Raw genomic sequence first — 15,173 nt, 5'->3', positions numbered from 1 at the left:
GGAATATATAACCTTTTTTAATATGTTTACATTAAAAAAAATAAATTAATTTAAAAATAAATTATAATTAAAAATAAATTATAATTAAAATAACATTAACAACTACCTTAGTGTTTTAAATGTTGTGCTGGGTCCGAAAAAAAAAAAATCTCAGCACTGAATACACAGAGGTAAAGCAGTTCAGCATGACTAAGTTACCACTGTAAAAGGAATAAACTGAGAGAATGGAAAAATATATACTTTCTTTCCAGACACAAAGAATAAATAAAGAATTAAATCCCAAATTATGTAATTTACTAAATAATATATACCTTTAATTTCAAATTGTTACTTACAATACTTGAAAAAGTATTCGAATGAATATGCATGTCTTTGAACAAGGTCTATTTTTTTTGTCGAATAAGCAAATTATAGTACTGTAATGATGGAGGCTAAAAAAAAGAGAAAAACCCAGAAGTATAACTCCTTTATTTTACTTTCTATTTCCTTTCATATTAGAAAACCACTAATTATTCACTTTATGCCTAAATTAAGTGTTTCATACAGTAAGTGTATATAGCTATATATACATATACGTTGTTTTTTTTTCCCCACATAGTATTTATGGTGATCTATGAGATGCTTGTATGAATACATTAAATATGTCTGAGGGCTTCTAAGCAAATATTACAGTAAAATGTTTTAGTAGGTCCCATCAGCAACCTTGGCACACCATCACTTCCAATCCTAACTATCCATAATGATAATTACATCATTATGGTCTTATGCCATGTATAATAAATTTGCACTCAGTATGACACTTTAAATCATAAAAATATTAAAATTTACCAGATGCTGAGCAATTTAAATATAAACCTTTGAGACAGAGGGTATTTCAGTGTTACATTTCATATTAATTGGTGAGTGTGTACCCATGGACTTCAAGGTGACATAAATGTTGATTGCTTCTTTATAAACACATTGCCTGCTCCACATAGTATATTTTTATGGTGAATATATTTCCATAAAAGAATTGATTAAGCCTTTGAAACACTGGTTATCATGTTTGAGCAGCTGTTTGAAAGTGCTATATAGCATTGTGTACATAGCTTTTAAAATAACTATCGTAATAAAAAAATGCAACAGTATTTTACTTTATCCCATATTGAAATCTCAGTAACTCAAGGGCTTGGAATTTAGTCCACTGTAATGTGAATGAATTCTATCCAAACCAGTAATTTATTTGAAAAGGTCACTAAAGGAAAATGAGAAGGATAGAGCAAATACATTTTTTAAAGACATCTTGGTACAGAATGGATGCTATTTTGGCTTAAATATTGTCAGCATCTAACTTAGAGATTTCTGGAATCATTTAAATGTACAAAAATCATATTCATTACTATATTCTGTGAACGCTTCAGAGTAACTTGCAAGGAGAATTTTTATTTTTTCTAACTGCATTTTCAGCTCTCATTGTAGCACAGTTAGCCTTGTTTTAGGTTTTATTTTGGTTGGTTCCTTATGGCCATTATTTTTGCTTTTAATGGAAATGAAAATTTTGTCATTCTTTCTGTGCATTTATGTACCATCAGCCTTCTCTCTAGTAACTTTTAAACACATCAAACATTTCAAAGAAATTTTTCCTTTAGCTCCTATAAGTTTCACAACACAGCAGCAAGTAGGGAATGGAGGTGGGCAAATAAAACTATAGATCAAGACTGGCAGAGATATTCCATGGTTTGTTAGACAAGGATTAGACTAGTCACATCATGCACTTTTTAATGTATGTATTACACAGGGAAGAGGAAGGTTAGGATGAGAATATATCGAGAACAAGTACTGTGTTTAGGAAAGTCATGGAAAATGAGGTTTTGTCAGCTTACTGCTCTTAGAATAACTTATTTGGTTTCCCCAAAACACTGGCAGGAATACATCAATTTATCCTACCTCTGTTTTGCCAATACATGGTGATAAACACGTGTAATTAAATCCATGAGATTTATCCATACACAGTGCTCCTGGGGCACAGCTTATATTGCAGAATAGGCAGGCATCAATATCCAGTTCACATCTTTCACCTTCAAAACCTGCACCACAAAGAGAATGTTTAATCACAGTTCATTCAGAAAATTGACATTACGTCTGTTTAGGGTGTTACCAGTTAACACCACTCTACTAGAGTAATTTGGTGGTCTTATTTCCCAAACAAAGTGAAAAAGTGGGATTCTTCATAAAAATGTTCATTATGTACACTGAAATTTATGGCTTATTTTAGGTTGCTATTTCTTGAACTTAAATATCTGGATCACATTTCCTTCGTTCTGCTTAGAAAATACAATAAATTTCCAATGACTTACCTATTGGGCAAGTGCACTTAAAATGACCTTCATAGTCAACACATGTTCCTCCATTTTCACATGAATTGGAACCACAGTTATCAATTTGTACCTCGCAGAATTCTCCTGAGGTTGAAAAAAAAAATAAAAAATAGTTAAGAATTAATATCATATTCTTAAACACCTCATGAACCATATTAGTAATACTGGCAAAATAACTATGGCTTTAAATAATCTTTCTGAAATTATGGTTAGAATTTAAAGACATTTTGTAAGTTTCCAGACTCCTTTCTCTCTATTTATATGAAAAAAACCCTCAGGTTCTTAAAAAAAAAGATAAAAAAACCCCAAAACCTTTCACCAATTAAAAAAATAAATAAATAGATGGGCTTCAAAAGGAGATACAGAGCTGAAGAAGGAGGATTTACACTGAAATGAAGGTAATACCTTTGCATTTCCTACTTTTTACTGTGCAGGGGTCAACACAGATCTCTACTCAATAGTTTGATTCTATTATGTATCTATTTCATTACATCTTTTCTGGGTTCCATTTTGGCTAGGAAAAGCTAGTCCACATTTGTCTGAGGCAACCTTTAGTGTCATTCTAGTGAACAATTACTTGCTCATTTAGATGAAGACTTTTTTTTTAATCTCAGCATGAAAAGATACCTGAACTTGTAACTGGATAGTTCTAAAAATAGTGCACTGAAGAGAAATACATGTCTAGCAAATTGTAGCAGTCAATAAGGAATATTGTCAGCTTTACCATTAGTCTTGGAAAATTAGTAGATCTGACAAAAAAACCCCATCATCTCAGTAAGGTTTTCTTACTCTTTTTGGTGCTTAAAACAATACAATTAATTCTGTGTAAAGGTCCTTGAGATTTTTTTTCTTGTTATTAGTGTCCTGTTGTTCCTTTTTCCATAACATATTTTTAAACTTTGATTTACTATTTATACAGCAGAAGGTCAATGTTTTCTGTTTTTTTTATCAGTTTTAGAAAAGATAAAGAAATGGAAAGCGAATCAATCTTTGCTGCTGAGAAAACTAGAAGAAGGTGGACAAATTTTGAAAAGTTTCAAAGAGGAATATTCAGAAAAGGATTTAAGAGTAAATTACTGATGTGTTTACCACCAACTTGTTTGTAATCTGTGTTACTTCACTTACTGACTTAAGTAGAAAAAGCAGAAGGGCAGTACAGGGGGAAAATGTTAGAGATAACTGTATAAGAAATTGGAATAATTTCTTTAATCAGATAATATGTTCTCTAGAAGGTTGTGCCAAAAGTTAGTATTATAATTTAAATTCTTCGTATGGCAGAACAAGATGGTAATTTTACTTCAAACGATTAAATTACTTTTAAATTTTTAATCAGCTCTCTTTTTGATCTAAAGCTACATCATAAGAACATGAACTAATTTTAGTATACTGGAATGGAATGTCCAACTAGGGCCTAAAGTGTGCTTTTTATGGACTTCCATAAGCGTAAGCAGTCATATACCTATTAAGACCTTAATGCTGTTTGTTGGCCAGCAATTTATACCTTTGGCCAGCAGGTGGTGAATCACATGTACAATCTCATGTATTTACAGAGGCTGACCAGCGTGCTATACAGACTTCTAAGGTTTATTTTGCCTCTTTCTTCCTCAGTTGAAAATAGCCCAGTATTAACATATAACATTTTTTTCAACACCCATGGGTATATTTTACTGTAAGTTATAAAACTTACTGAGGTAGAAATATTATTACTGTAAAATTTTAAAAACAGATAAAATAGGAAATTAGATACTTCTTGCTGTTTATTCTTCTAATACAGTATGCAATGGGAAATTGATATAATATCACATAATAGAGCATAATACAGTATAGTATAATGTAATATAATACAATGTAATGTAATGTATGATATCATTTACATTGGAAACTATGGACAACTTGACCTCACATTTAGGATTCTCATTTGTTCACTTTGTATTGGCACTAATGGTAACTATGTCTCTGTATCCCCTGTTTTGCTGGGAAGATATGGGAAGATAACATTGTGATCAATACTTTTAGAAAGCCATGCTATGAGTCAGGATGAGAGTCATAAAATACAACTTTGTGTAATACCGGTTGGCAAAAAAACACACTAAAAAAACCCAGAAAATTTAATTGTGAAATCAACTGAATGTATTTAGGAAGTGTCTGTCTCCTAGGAAATGTGTTTTCTTTTTTTTTTTTTTTTTTTTTAATTTTTTTTTTCTTAATGAGGTCTGGAAGGCAAAATCAGAGAAAAGAAGAGTGGGAATACACATAAACTCAATATGTATTTTGGATCCATTTTTTCATAATTATTCATGAGTGTGTATTTGTCTTGTTCAAGATACCTTATCAGCAACTTAATACAAACTGGCTTTAAGAATTATTTTGCTATAAATTTGAAATCCTTATAACGGCTGTATCCTTTAAATGAACTTTACGACTTCCCCCTGCCACTATGAGGTCAAAAAAACCTAGTAACTCCATACTGTTTTAAAATTTATTAGACTCTGAATACTGCTGAGAAATCCATAATTTATGGTATTAAGATCTGATTAAGTGTTAAATGGATGTCAGGAGAGATCTCCACAGTAATCCACTTAGCTTTTAATGCCTAATTATCACTTCATAGTGAGTGAGGGCTGAATAATTGAGAAATGCAATACTTAGAGAATTCAAACAAGATTTTTGTGTGCAATTAAGCAACTTATTCTTGTATCAGGAATAAGTTCAGCAGATAGAGAGAAAAAAAGCAAAAAATAAAGAGATTATAGAATTTAAGAGGGAGGAAAAGATATCCATGGGACAGCAATGTGTACTGAGGGCCATGAGAGCCAATTGGTTCCTGGGATGCATTAAGAATAGTGTCATCAGCAGGTCAAGGGACATTCTCCTCCCCATCTACTCTGCCCTAGTAAGACCACATCTGGAGTATTGTGTCCAGCTCTGGGCTCCCCAGTTCAAGAGGGACAGGGATATGCTGTAAAGTGTCCAATGGAGGGCTACAAGGATTATTAAGGGACTGGAGTATCTGTCATATGAGGAAAAGCTAAGAGACCTGGAGCTGCTTAGTCTTGAAAAAAACAGTGAGAGGGGACCTTAGTAATAATAAATATCGGAAGGGTGGACATCAGGAATGGGCCAGTCTCTTTTCAGTGGTGCCCTGTGATAGGACAAGGGGAAACGGCACCAAGCTGCAACATAGGAAGTTCCATTTCAACATGAGGAAGAACTTCTTTACTGTGAAGGTGACAGAGCACTGGAACAGGCTGCCCAGAGAGGCTATGGAGTCTCCTTCTCTGGAGACTTTCAAGATCCATCTGGATGCATTCCTTTGTGATCTGCCCTAGGGGATCCTGCTGCAGCAGGGGTGTTGGACTCGATGATCTTCAGAGGTCCCTTCCAACCCCTACCATTCTGTGATTCTATGAAACAAATTTGATTGAAGTTTACCATTATACTGCTTGTTTTAAAGAATGTTCTTATGCATTTTCTATCAAAGCATGTGTTCTTACAAATTATATTTAATCCCAAATTGTATGTCCACAACATCAGTGAAATAAAGCATGAGCACAAACAGGCACAACCTCTGGTTATGCATGAACATCAGGAAACATCTTTTTACTGTACAGGTGACCAAGTACAGGTTGCCCAGAGAGGTGGTGGAGTCTCTATCTTTGGAGATATTAAAAATCCATCTGGACATGGTCCTGGGCAGCCTGCTCTGGGTGACCCTGCATGAGCAAGGGAGTTGGACAAGACGACCTCCACAGGTCCCTTTCTAAACTCAATCCTTCTGTGATTCACAGAACCACAGAATATCTGAAGTTGAAAAGGACCAGGTAAGGATCTTTGAGTCCAACTCTCTGCTCTTTGCAGGTCTACAAAAACTAAACTATATGTCTAAGCATTGGCCAGATGCTCCTTGAACTCAGGCTTGGTGCCATGACCACTTTCCCAGGGAGTCTGGTCCAGTGACTGACCTTCCTCTCAGTGAAAACCTTTTCCTAATGTCAAATCTGAACTTTTCCTGATGCAGTTTCATTTTTTTAACCTCATATCCTATCTCTGGTCACTGGAGATCAGCACCTCTCTCTGCTGTCCCCCTTGAAGAAGTAAACTGCAATGAAGTTGCTCCCCAGCCTTCTGTTCTCCAAACTGAACAAACCAAGTGACCTAAGCTGAAACTTGTAAGTTTTGCTCTTGAGGCCTTTCTCCATCTTAGTTACCCATGTCAGGACACATTCTAATAGGTTGATGTCCTCATATTGAGGCTGTCTAAACACAATACTTGAGGTGGGGCTATACCAGTGAAGTGGTATATCGCCTCCCTTGATTGGCTATCTCTGTTGTGCTTGATGTACTCCAGGACATCATTTGCCCTTTTCATTGCCAGGGCACACTGTTGACTCATATTATACTTGCCATCCACCCAGACCCCCAGATCTCTTTCTGTGGGGCTGCCTTCCAGCATCTCATTTCCCAATTTGTGTGTATAACCAGGATTGCCCCATCCCAAATGGAGAATCTAGTTCTTAAAGGTGGAGTTTTTTCTGGTCAAGGACTCAACGAGCTTACCAGGACTATAAAAAAATCATCATGACTTTCCCAATGACATTGGACAGGTTCCTCATCACCATTTGGGTATGTCTCTTCTAGTGCCACAGATGTGTATATGTCTGATGTACCTATGTGCTCTTAGAAGTATCTTCCTTTATTGTGGGTAATGCAACATTCCCAGAACTTGTCTGCTCCTAGGCTAGAGGAATTGCAAGGCACCAGAGCACAAACCTGCAAAAACTGAGGCATAAAAAGCAATTTACTTTGCGTTGTGCCCACTGCCCTATTGAGCAGAGGGCCCTTATTTTCCTTGTCTTTTATTAGGCTACCAATATACTTTAAGAAAACCTTCTTGTCCTCCCTGATTTTTGCTAGTTTCACCTGCAGCTGAGCTTTAGCTTTTCTAACTACATCCACATTCCATCAGATAATGTCTCTACATTTCTCTCAAGCAGCTCATCCCCACTTCCGCTTTCTTTGTACTATGGGATGAGACATTTACCCACATTAGCATACTAAACATGAAAGAATATACCTTGCTTTTCATCTGTGTTTGTTATCTTGGAATCCATGATGCACTAGCTCTGGGGTCAGTACCAACCAGCTAAGAGATAAACTAGCATACTTAGGTCTGCACCAGATTATAAACTTACCAGTGCAGTTAAACAAACAATCACAAATAACCAAATCCAGGCAACTTCACCGAAGAATTCTAGAGGGACTAAAAATATGACAATGCTGAAGCACTGTCAGTGGCATGTGAGTAATAATTTAAATTGACCTTTTTTTTTCTTTCTTTCTGTTTTTGAATGTAGTTATGTTTTAAAAGCCAGTTAGATCTAGTGCGTATGTTCACACATGTACAGACATGGACATACACACAAAGTCATTACTTCTTGTTCATTTAAAGTAAGAAGCTAATAGGAAAATTAAAAATATGTTCTTTGGGAAGGTATGGACAGTGAAGTTTCATCTTCTGAAATGTGGACCTTGATATTCATTCTGTTGCATTTACAGGCTATGAAAAACTCTTAACTTCTGAAGCAGTATTTCTCTCATCCTGAACTCCAGGTCCAAAACAGGTCAGATGACTGGAGTCTTTAAAATTCTTTTTATTTTCCACAGAACCTACAGAGAACACAAAGTGACAAGCCTTGTACAAGCCTTGTGACAAGCCTTAAGTGCCTTGTAGGCACTTAAATATTAGCCTTGATTCATTCTTCTCCCAGGAACTTTGCAGTTACTTATTTTGAAAAACAGTAAATCCGTTTCCAGTAAACTTTATTGGACCCACTACATGCCGGAAAATAAGTTAATGAATTCTGAACATTGCCTCATTTACTTTTGGAGTTGTGCAGAACTGTGCAATTTATTCTTAGAGAGGCCTAGTATAGTGATTAATTGCTGAGCTTTTCAAAGTAAAGTAGTTTCAGTGAATGACAAAAGAATTTTAAAAAAAGTTGAAATAAATAACTGCTCTGACACATGTAGGTGTTGAAAGCATCTGCTTGACTGTAACTCAGAAGGTTGAACAATCAAGTTTAAATTACTTGGTTTAAACATTAGAATTTGAAAATTCTGTTATAAGCTAGATGAAAAATTTGTCTTTAATAACCTAGTTATAGAAATATTAAAATGAAGATATATATGAGATCAATATAAGTATTTTTTCAGTCCTCTTAGAATAAAATATAATTTTATACTGATTGAAAAAAAAGTTTTCTTGACTTTCTACAGCTGAATGTGAAATACAGTAACATAAAATTAATCCCATCAGTGGAGACATTTCTACTATAGTTGGGTATGTTCTTACAACTGGATAATCTCCACTGACCATATATGGAATCTAGACAAACTATTTAGACTAAATTATTAACTTTTAGATTGCTAAAGATATATAATACTGAATTAGTTCACTCATTGAGTATCCCCACCTCTATCACAATATGTAATAATAATAAAAGAATGAATGACAAAGCCATCTGAAATGGCAGTTGGCATCAGAATGTACATATTTATCTACAGTGATATTTGGAAAATAATCTATAAATATATTTTTTGTGAAAATTTGCAGTTTTAATGATAATTTATCACTTAGCTTACTTCAAAAAACCCTTGTATCTACATTTTAGGATGGTGTTTAACAAATCCCTGTGAAGGAGTTATTCTTCTGAGACGAAGGGATTCCAGAAGGGAAACTCAAGAAAAGTGTGACATTAGTAATTCTATAATTACATGGTTTTCCTGATTAAGATCTAAAGAAAAATGTTTCCTTTAGCTCCTGAAAAACAAGAATTTGCTGGGGTTGGAAAGAACAGTTCTGAGACTGGAACTCATAATTTACTATTTTTGATTACATGAGAGATATTAGGCACATTTACATAATACAATGGACCAGTGTTCTGGAAAGCTACTTCCCTCTTCTGAAAACAACATAACCTTTTCTAACACAGAGTCACACATATCCCAGTAAGCGAGAGCAGTCAAAATGAATCACATATGTTCACTAAATACTGTCCTGGCTTCAAAGACTAAAGAGAACTCAGCTTTAATACAAACGTTCTTCCAGTTCAAGTGAACATTAGTATGATTATTCTCAAATTTTACTGGTAGTATCTTTTTATTTACATGGAGTTGGATTTAAAGCTTTTTTAAAATATTAGGAAGACTCCCCCTGGCCAGTCAGCTTATGGCTTACCCTTATTGTCTACTGCTGCATGAACTATAACCATGGACACATATTCTCAAATGTTAAATGTGCAGTTAAACTTTCACCTTTTCCTGGTGAAATAAATAATTTGAAGACTCTTAGGAATAGTCCTTCCTGAAAGTTTCTTTGTAACTGTTGTTACAGAGTCTTTCAGCTGAGCTACTTTTCACAGAATGTCTTTAAATTTGTTTGAGACATATTTTATTAACCTTGGCTTTTAAACGAACTCATTGTTCTGGAACATATAATTTGACATTTGACCATGTAATACATTATCTGTCCTTTCTCTTAGCTGCCTCCAGGACTTATTTGGAAATATGGCCTTAAAGGTTCAATCCTTGGCAAAGTCTTCTGTAGACCTCACTTTCAACCAGTCTCTTATTCTCTTGAGAGTTTTTTGTTTGCTTGTCTGTTTTGTTGCCAAAATGCCCTAGATATGTCTCACTTTAAATTCTTGTTCATTAAACCCCCCAGTATACCAGAATAATATATAAAACCTTTTTCTTCATGCCTGGAACACAGAAATTTCCTACAACTTTCCCTCTTTCACTCTCTTTTAAACTCTTTCTTTTCTGAAGGGAATCACTCAACATGAAACACAGATAAATCCAGAAACAACTACTCACAGAGTGACTTACCAAGCGAGAGAACATTCCAGAATTAGCATCCTAGCCAGGCTGGTTAAACAACACTGTCCATGCAGGTTCTTCTGGCCTCTGGATCCCACAGATCCCCTAACCACCTCACTGAAATTCTCAAAGGAACACGAAGGTGCTCCACCTACCTTAGACAGACAGTGAGGATATAACTAGTAGAGCACTGATATTTCTGTATGGTTGCCTACTGGATTAATTTCAGTGTTGACAAGTACAGCAAAATCCTGGGTATTGCAGGAAGGGAATGTGCTTACAGCTGTACTAACAGCTATCACAAACCTGTGACTCTCCCAGCTGGGTCTTCAGCCAGATACCTGCTCTGAATGTCATCATTGTTCCTCTACCCTTGCTATTAGCCCAGATAGAGTACTAGGATACTTAATCAAAACTTCAGATTTTTTAAAATAATGATTGGTTCATTATTTAAAATTATTAACTTCCATCTTAGCTAAGTTTATTTACTCTCATTTAGGAATCTGAAAGATTGATACCTTTAATAGAAGGGGTTTTGTTTGTTTCATTTCTAGTTTAAATATATTGATATACCATTTGCATTCATATATGCACATTTTGGTGCGCATACTCCACACTCTGACATAAAAAGTCAGGGTAAAATATAGTCAAAACACTTTGTGCTCTCTGAGAGATTTTCCATACTTTCCACTTAAAACCCCATCAAACTGAAACTTGCATCCAGCTTTCTTGCAAAGGAAGTAGATCAAACACAGACTTATCTGTCAAAGATCTTTTGAGTTGTTTTGTGGGTTGATGTTTTGTGGTGTTTTTGTTTGTTTGTTTGTTTGTTTTATGTTAGCATACAAATAAGTTTAGTTCCTGGCTTCATTAGACATTTTCAATCTGCAGCTGGGGCTGCCTATATTAATCAAAGCTAATTATGATTTTAATGTGTCTGCATATCAATGCCCCCTCTACAAGAAAAGGATAATGGTAGTAATTTACTCAGGGGACTGTCATAAGACTACAGACTAACTGTGCTAGATGATGATTTGCTGTTGATTTCACAGTATGCCAGACATTTTTAATTTTTTTTCTGTACTCCCATATACTGTATCTCAGGCTCCCCTTAACCTTTGTTCTCTATTTACTACTGCACTCAGTATCACCCTCTCTAGACTGAAAAGCCCCAGATCTATTAGCCTTTCCTCGTAAGGCAGGTGTGAGGTAACTGTTTTGCTTAATCATGTTTTCTACATAGTTTCACTCATTATAATTTCTTCAGAAACTCTAAATCCTAACTTGAAATCTTCCAATATACAGAAAGACTTCAGTAGCTAAAAGGTGTAAGATTAAAGAAATAAAATAGAGCTACAAAATCATCTGTGTAAAGAAAAGTCAGTAGATATACACAATAGTGTTGTACATCTCTCCAATGCATTTTCTATTTTTAAACATGATATATTTACATCTACACTACACACTTTATAATGTTTAAAACCTATTAGTTTGATAGGTGATTTAATGGGGCTGTCAACAATTTTTGTATCTAGTCAAGATCTGAAATACTGTATTCAGTTGAGCTAATCGACACAAGATCAGCTGGGAAGCAGAAAATATGTCTCTATTACTATGATGCATCATCAGCTTTTAAAACCACTTCAAACAACTTGTTCTGAAGGCTTTTAACTGAATTTACATAAAATACATACTTTTCTCCTGTTCCTTATTGATGTTCTGATGATTTTTTGAGTTGATATATGGCTATTTGAATGTACACTATCTCTCCATCTGCATCTCTGGATGCTTAAAGAAAGATGCACATTCCTAGTTTCCCTTGTGACTTCCTGCAGATTTGCATGTTGGGCATTGAGAATTAATAATGCACTGCTGTTTTCTATGAGAGGATATTAAACTATCCATGGAGAAAAAACCTTCAGCTCCTTTTTATGTTTTACCCTGAATGAGTACACAAGGAAACAACAGACGTGGGTAGATGTAAAGCCAGAAGAGACAGACAAGCAAAAACAAATCAGAAAAGTTCTGGGAAGTCCCTGAGAAAGTTCTGGAATCTCCCTGAGAGTAAGTCCGGGAGTTGTGTGTCTTAATAAATGACTCATGGAAGGTTCTTAGGAATTATAAAGCAGGGGAGGAAAGCTGAAAAGTGTGTAGTTTGGTTTGCATGCACTTGTCTTTGTGCACATATTGTGATTAAGAAACACTCCCACTATGTCTTTGAAACTTCTAAAATATTTAGTCAGTGATGCAGATCATCATTCTAATTTGAGTGTTTGACTGATATTCTCAGAAAGTAAAAGGTCAAGGGTTTTTTCTTAATAAAAGTAACTTGCTTAACAGAAAAAAAAAAAAAAAAGAAGGTTTGACAGAGGTAGGTAGAAGTAACTTTTGGAGTTCATGAGCAGATATAGCCATCTGAAGTATTTTATATGTCAAGTTTAAGTGCATGTTTTTAAAAACTCTGTAAGTTGGAAACTTTACTCAACTATTTACCTGGAAAGCCACAGACATGGATGTTACATATGCTTCTTAACAAACTGCAGCATCTTTAAGTTAGGCATTTAATATATAGTTATGCTTTATGGACAAGAATTATTTCAAAATTCTTTATTATTCATATAGGTCATATATATCCACTGTACAGTGACTTCAACTGGAAACATTAAATAACCAGAACATACTAATAAATATACTTGTGCATTGGGAACATTTTGTCCTATTTAAAAAGTAGCCAGAAATTAAATACTAGTATTATATTTCTCTTTGAAATATTAGGTAGACCATTTTCTCAGTCTTTTGGGATTTCAGGCAATTGCTACATGCCAAAAAAAGGATGATCTGCTCTGTAATCTTCTCTGTCACTGAGGTCAGACTGACAGGTTTGTAGTTCCCTGGATCTTCCTCTTCCTTCAGTCACTCCCTTTTCTAAAAAGCATTTTAAACAGCAGGAAGCATCTATAGACATCTGCTTAAGAGTATTAGAGATTAGCTTACTTTAGTTGTTTTTGTTTTCTGCCAGTTACCACCAAAAGTTCTTTAACAGAAAACTGAATACTCTGCAAAGTGGCAAGATATTATTTTTTCCTCCCCCTTCATTTAATAAAGATAAGTATTCTGAGCAAATTCCTCTAGTAATACTTAGCAAGTGACTTATTTTATTCCATTATTTCAGTCCATGGTCATTGATGTTTGGAGTTTGTGTGCACTAACAATTTTTCTTTCAAATGTGACAATGGTAATAACACACAAAGTATAATGAACAAAGCTTAAAATGACAGCATTTGGTGCTGAGAGATATACTGCTGTGTAATTCCAGTGACACTCCTGTGATATAAGGACCTCTCATGATGCCATGAAAATTCCTTTACCTTTAGTACAGGGAATAGAGTTGTGGAAGAAACATTATTGATCTCTTTATCTCTTTGAGTTTTGAAATACGTAAGTCTTCCACTGTATTTCAACACGAAGTAGAGACCTTCCCCAGATATTCTGGAGATGGCTGAAGGCTTGCCTTCAAATAGGAAGTAGTGAATTAATTCTTTATTCAGACTTGCTTGTGTATGTTAGTTTCTGCTTTACCTATTAACTGTTTTTACCTCAACTTTCAAAAGTTTTCTTATTTTTCCACTTCCAATTCTCTCCATCATACTGCTGAGGGAGAGTGAGCCACCACTGTGTGGTGCTTAGCTGCCCACCAGGGTTAAGTCATGACACCACTGTGTTCTGGAGAATGAAAGAATTAAAAATGTAGATTTGATCAGATAGTAGGGTTTAAATTAGGCTATGTCATTGTTTTGTTTAACACTAGAAATGCTGTCTTAACTAGATTGTGAAAGATATAAAACTTGTCTATCCCATATCCTCTTTCCTGGGACATTCTTTCTACAGAAGACTGTTTCAAATCACTTGCATAGTTCAACAATGTGAGCTTCATCCAAGTCTGTTTATATTAATGTCCCATATACCTGTAGAAATTAGCAGTCTTGCCTCAATTAAATAAAACAGAGAGAAAGAGAAAAATCTGGGATAAATCTGGGAATGATCTTAATGAGTCTTCTAAAAGGAAGGTTTGAAAATGAGGAAAAAAATAAGTAATTGATGTAGTACTTTAAATTCTGGTTGCTGAATTTGCTTGGGGTGCAGTCCATTTTAGCAGCAGTAAGATTATTCTAATTAAAGGACTTTTCTACCAACTAAATGAAGTGTCTGACATGCCCAATCAATTCCTGCCAATACGATTGCCCTACACATAAGAAAAGATAGTAATTAATTAGAGGAGGCTTCTTCAAGGACAATTTGTCTACTGCGCAAAACCTGAGAAATAGCTGACTGGATTCCTTCATTTCAATGTCATAAGCTGTATTACTTACATGCACTGTTGTAGATACAAAGGTTTTTATCCGTTTTCAGAGAAGAGAAAAAGAGAAAGGAAAAGAGAAACTAACTGCAGAAGGAAATCAAAAGTACTAAAGTCATGACATCTATTCAACAAAAATAACTATATTTTATAACCTTGTATTCTCTCATTTGAGAGTTTACGCCAAACACACGGATATTTTCCTGAGTCAGTTATCCAAAATGTGTTTTACATATAAACAGAAATAAGAAATGTAGTTTAAAATTACATTTGTTTGCATATGCTAAGCTTCTCCAAGGTTTCATTGAAGAGTATGAAACCAAAAGGAAATGTTTTTATTATTTAAATCAAAGTTTTGCTTTTCACAGGTAAGAATGTTACACATTGTAATACTTTTTTCTTGAAGTTGACTCTAAATATAATTTAAATGTTAGCACAAAGCCTGCAGCTGTAATGTTTATAATTTACAAACACAAGTAAGAACAATTAGATGAGAAACTGCCATAGCCTTTCTGTTTGCAGATGTTATTCAATTCAGAATCAAGCAAATATGCCAAAATTGCCACTCTGTTGCCTTCCCT

The 15,173-nt window shown here is 34.7% G+C and overlaps 1 protein-coding gene across 1 annotated transcript in view; it reads right to left on the bottom strand.

Moving 5' to 3' along the window:
- Nucleotides 1-15,173, bottom strand: part of EYS (eyes shut homolog (Drosophila)) — a 199,014-nt gene that overhangs the window by 124,676 nt on the left and 59,165 nt on the right. The window contains exons 7-8 of the mRNA XM_010005111.1: nucleotides 2,337-2,441; nucleotides 1,927-2,066 (exon numbers count right to left, since the gene is read on the bottom strand). Of these exons, the coding sequence (XP_010003413.1) occupies nucleotides 1,927-2,066; nucleotides 2,337-2,441 (245 nt within the window). The remainder of the gene's footprint in view (nucleotides 1-1,926; nucleotides 2,067-2,336; nucleotides 2,442-15,173) is intronic.

This window comes from Chaetura pelagica, unplaced genomic scaffold, assembly GCF_000747805.2.
Source record: "Chaetura pelagica isolate M959 unplaced genomic scaffold, ChaPel_1.0 scaffold289, whole genome shotgun sequence".
NCBI lineage: Eukaryota > Metazoa > Chordata > Aves > Apodiformes > Apodidae > Chaetura > Chaetura pelagica.
This window is presented reverse-complemented; position numbering and strand designations above follow the sequence as displayed.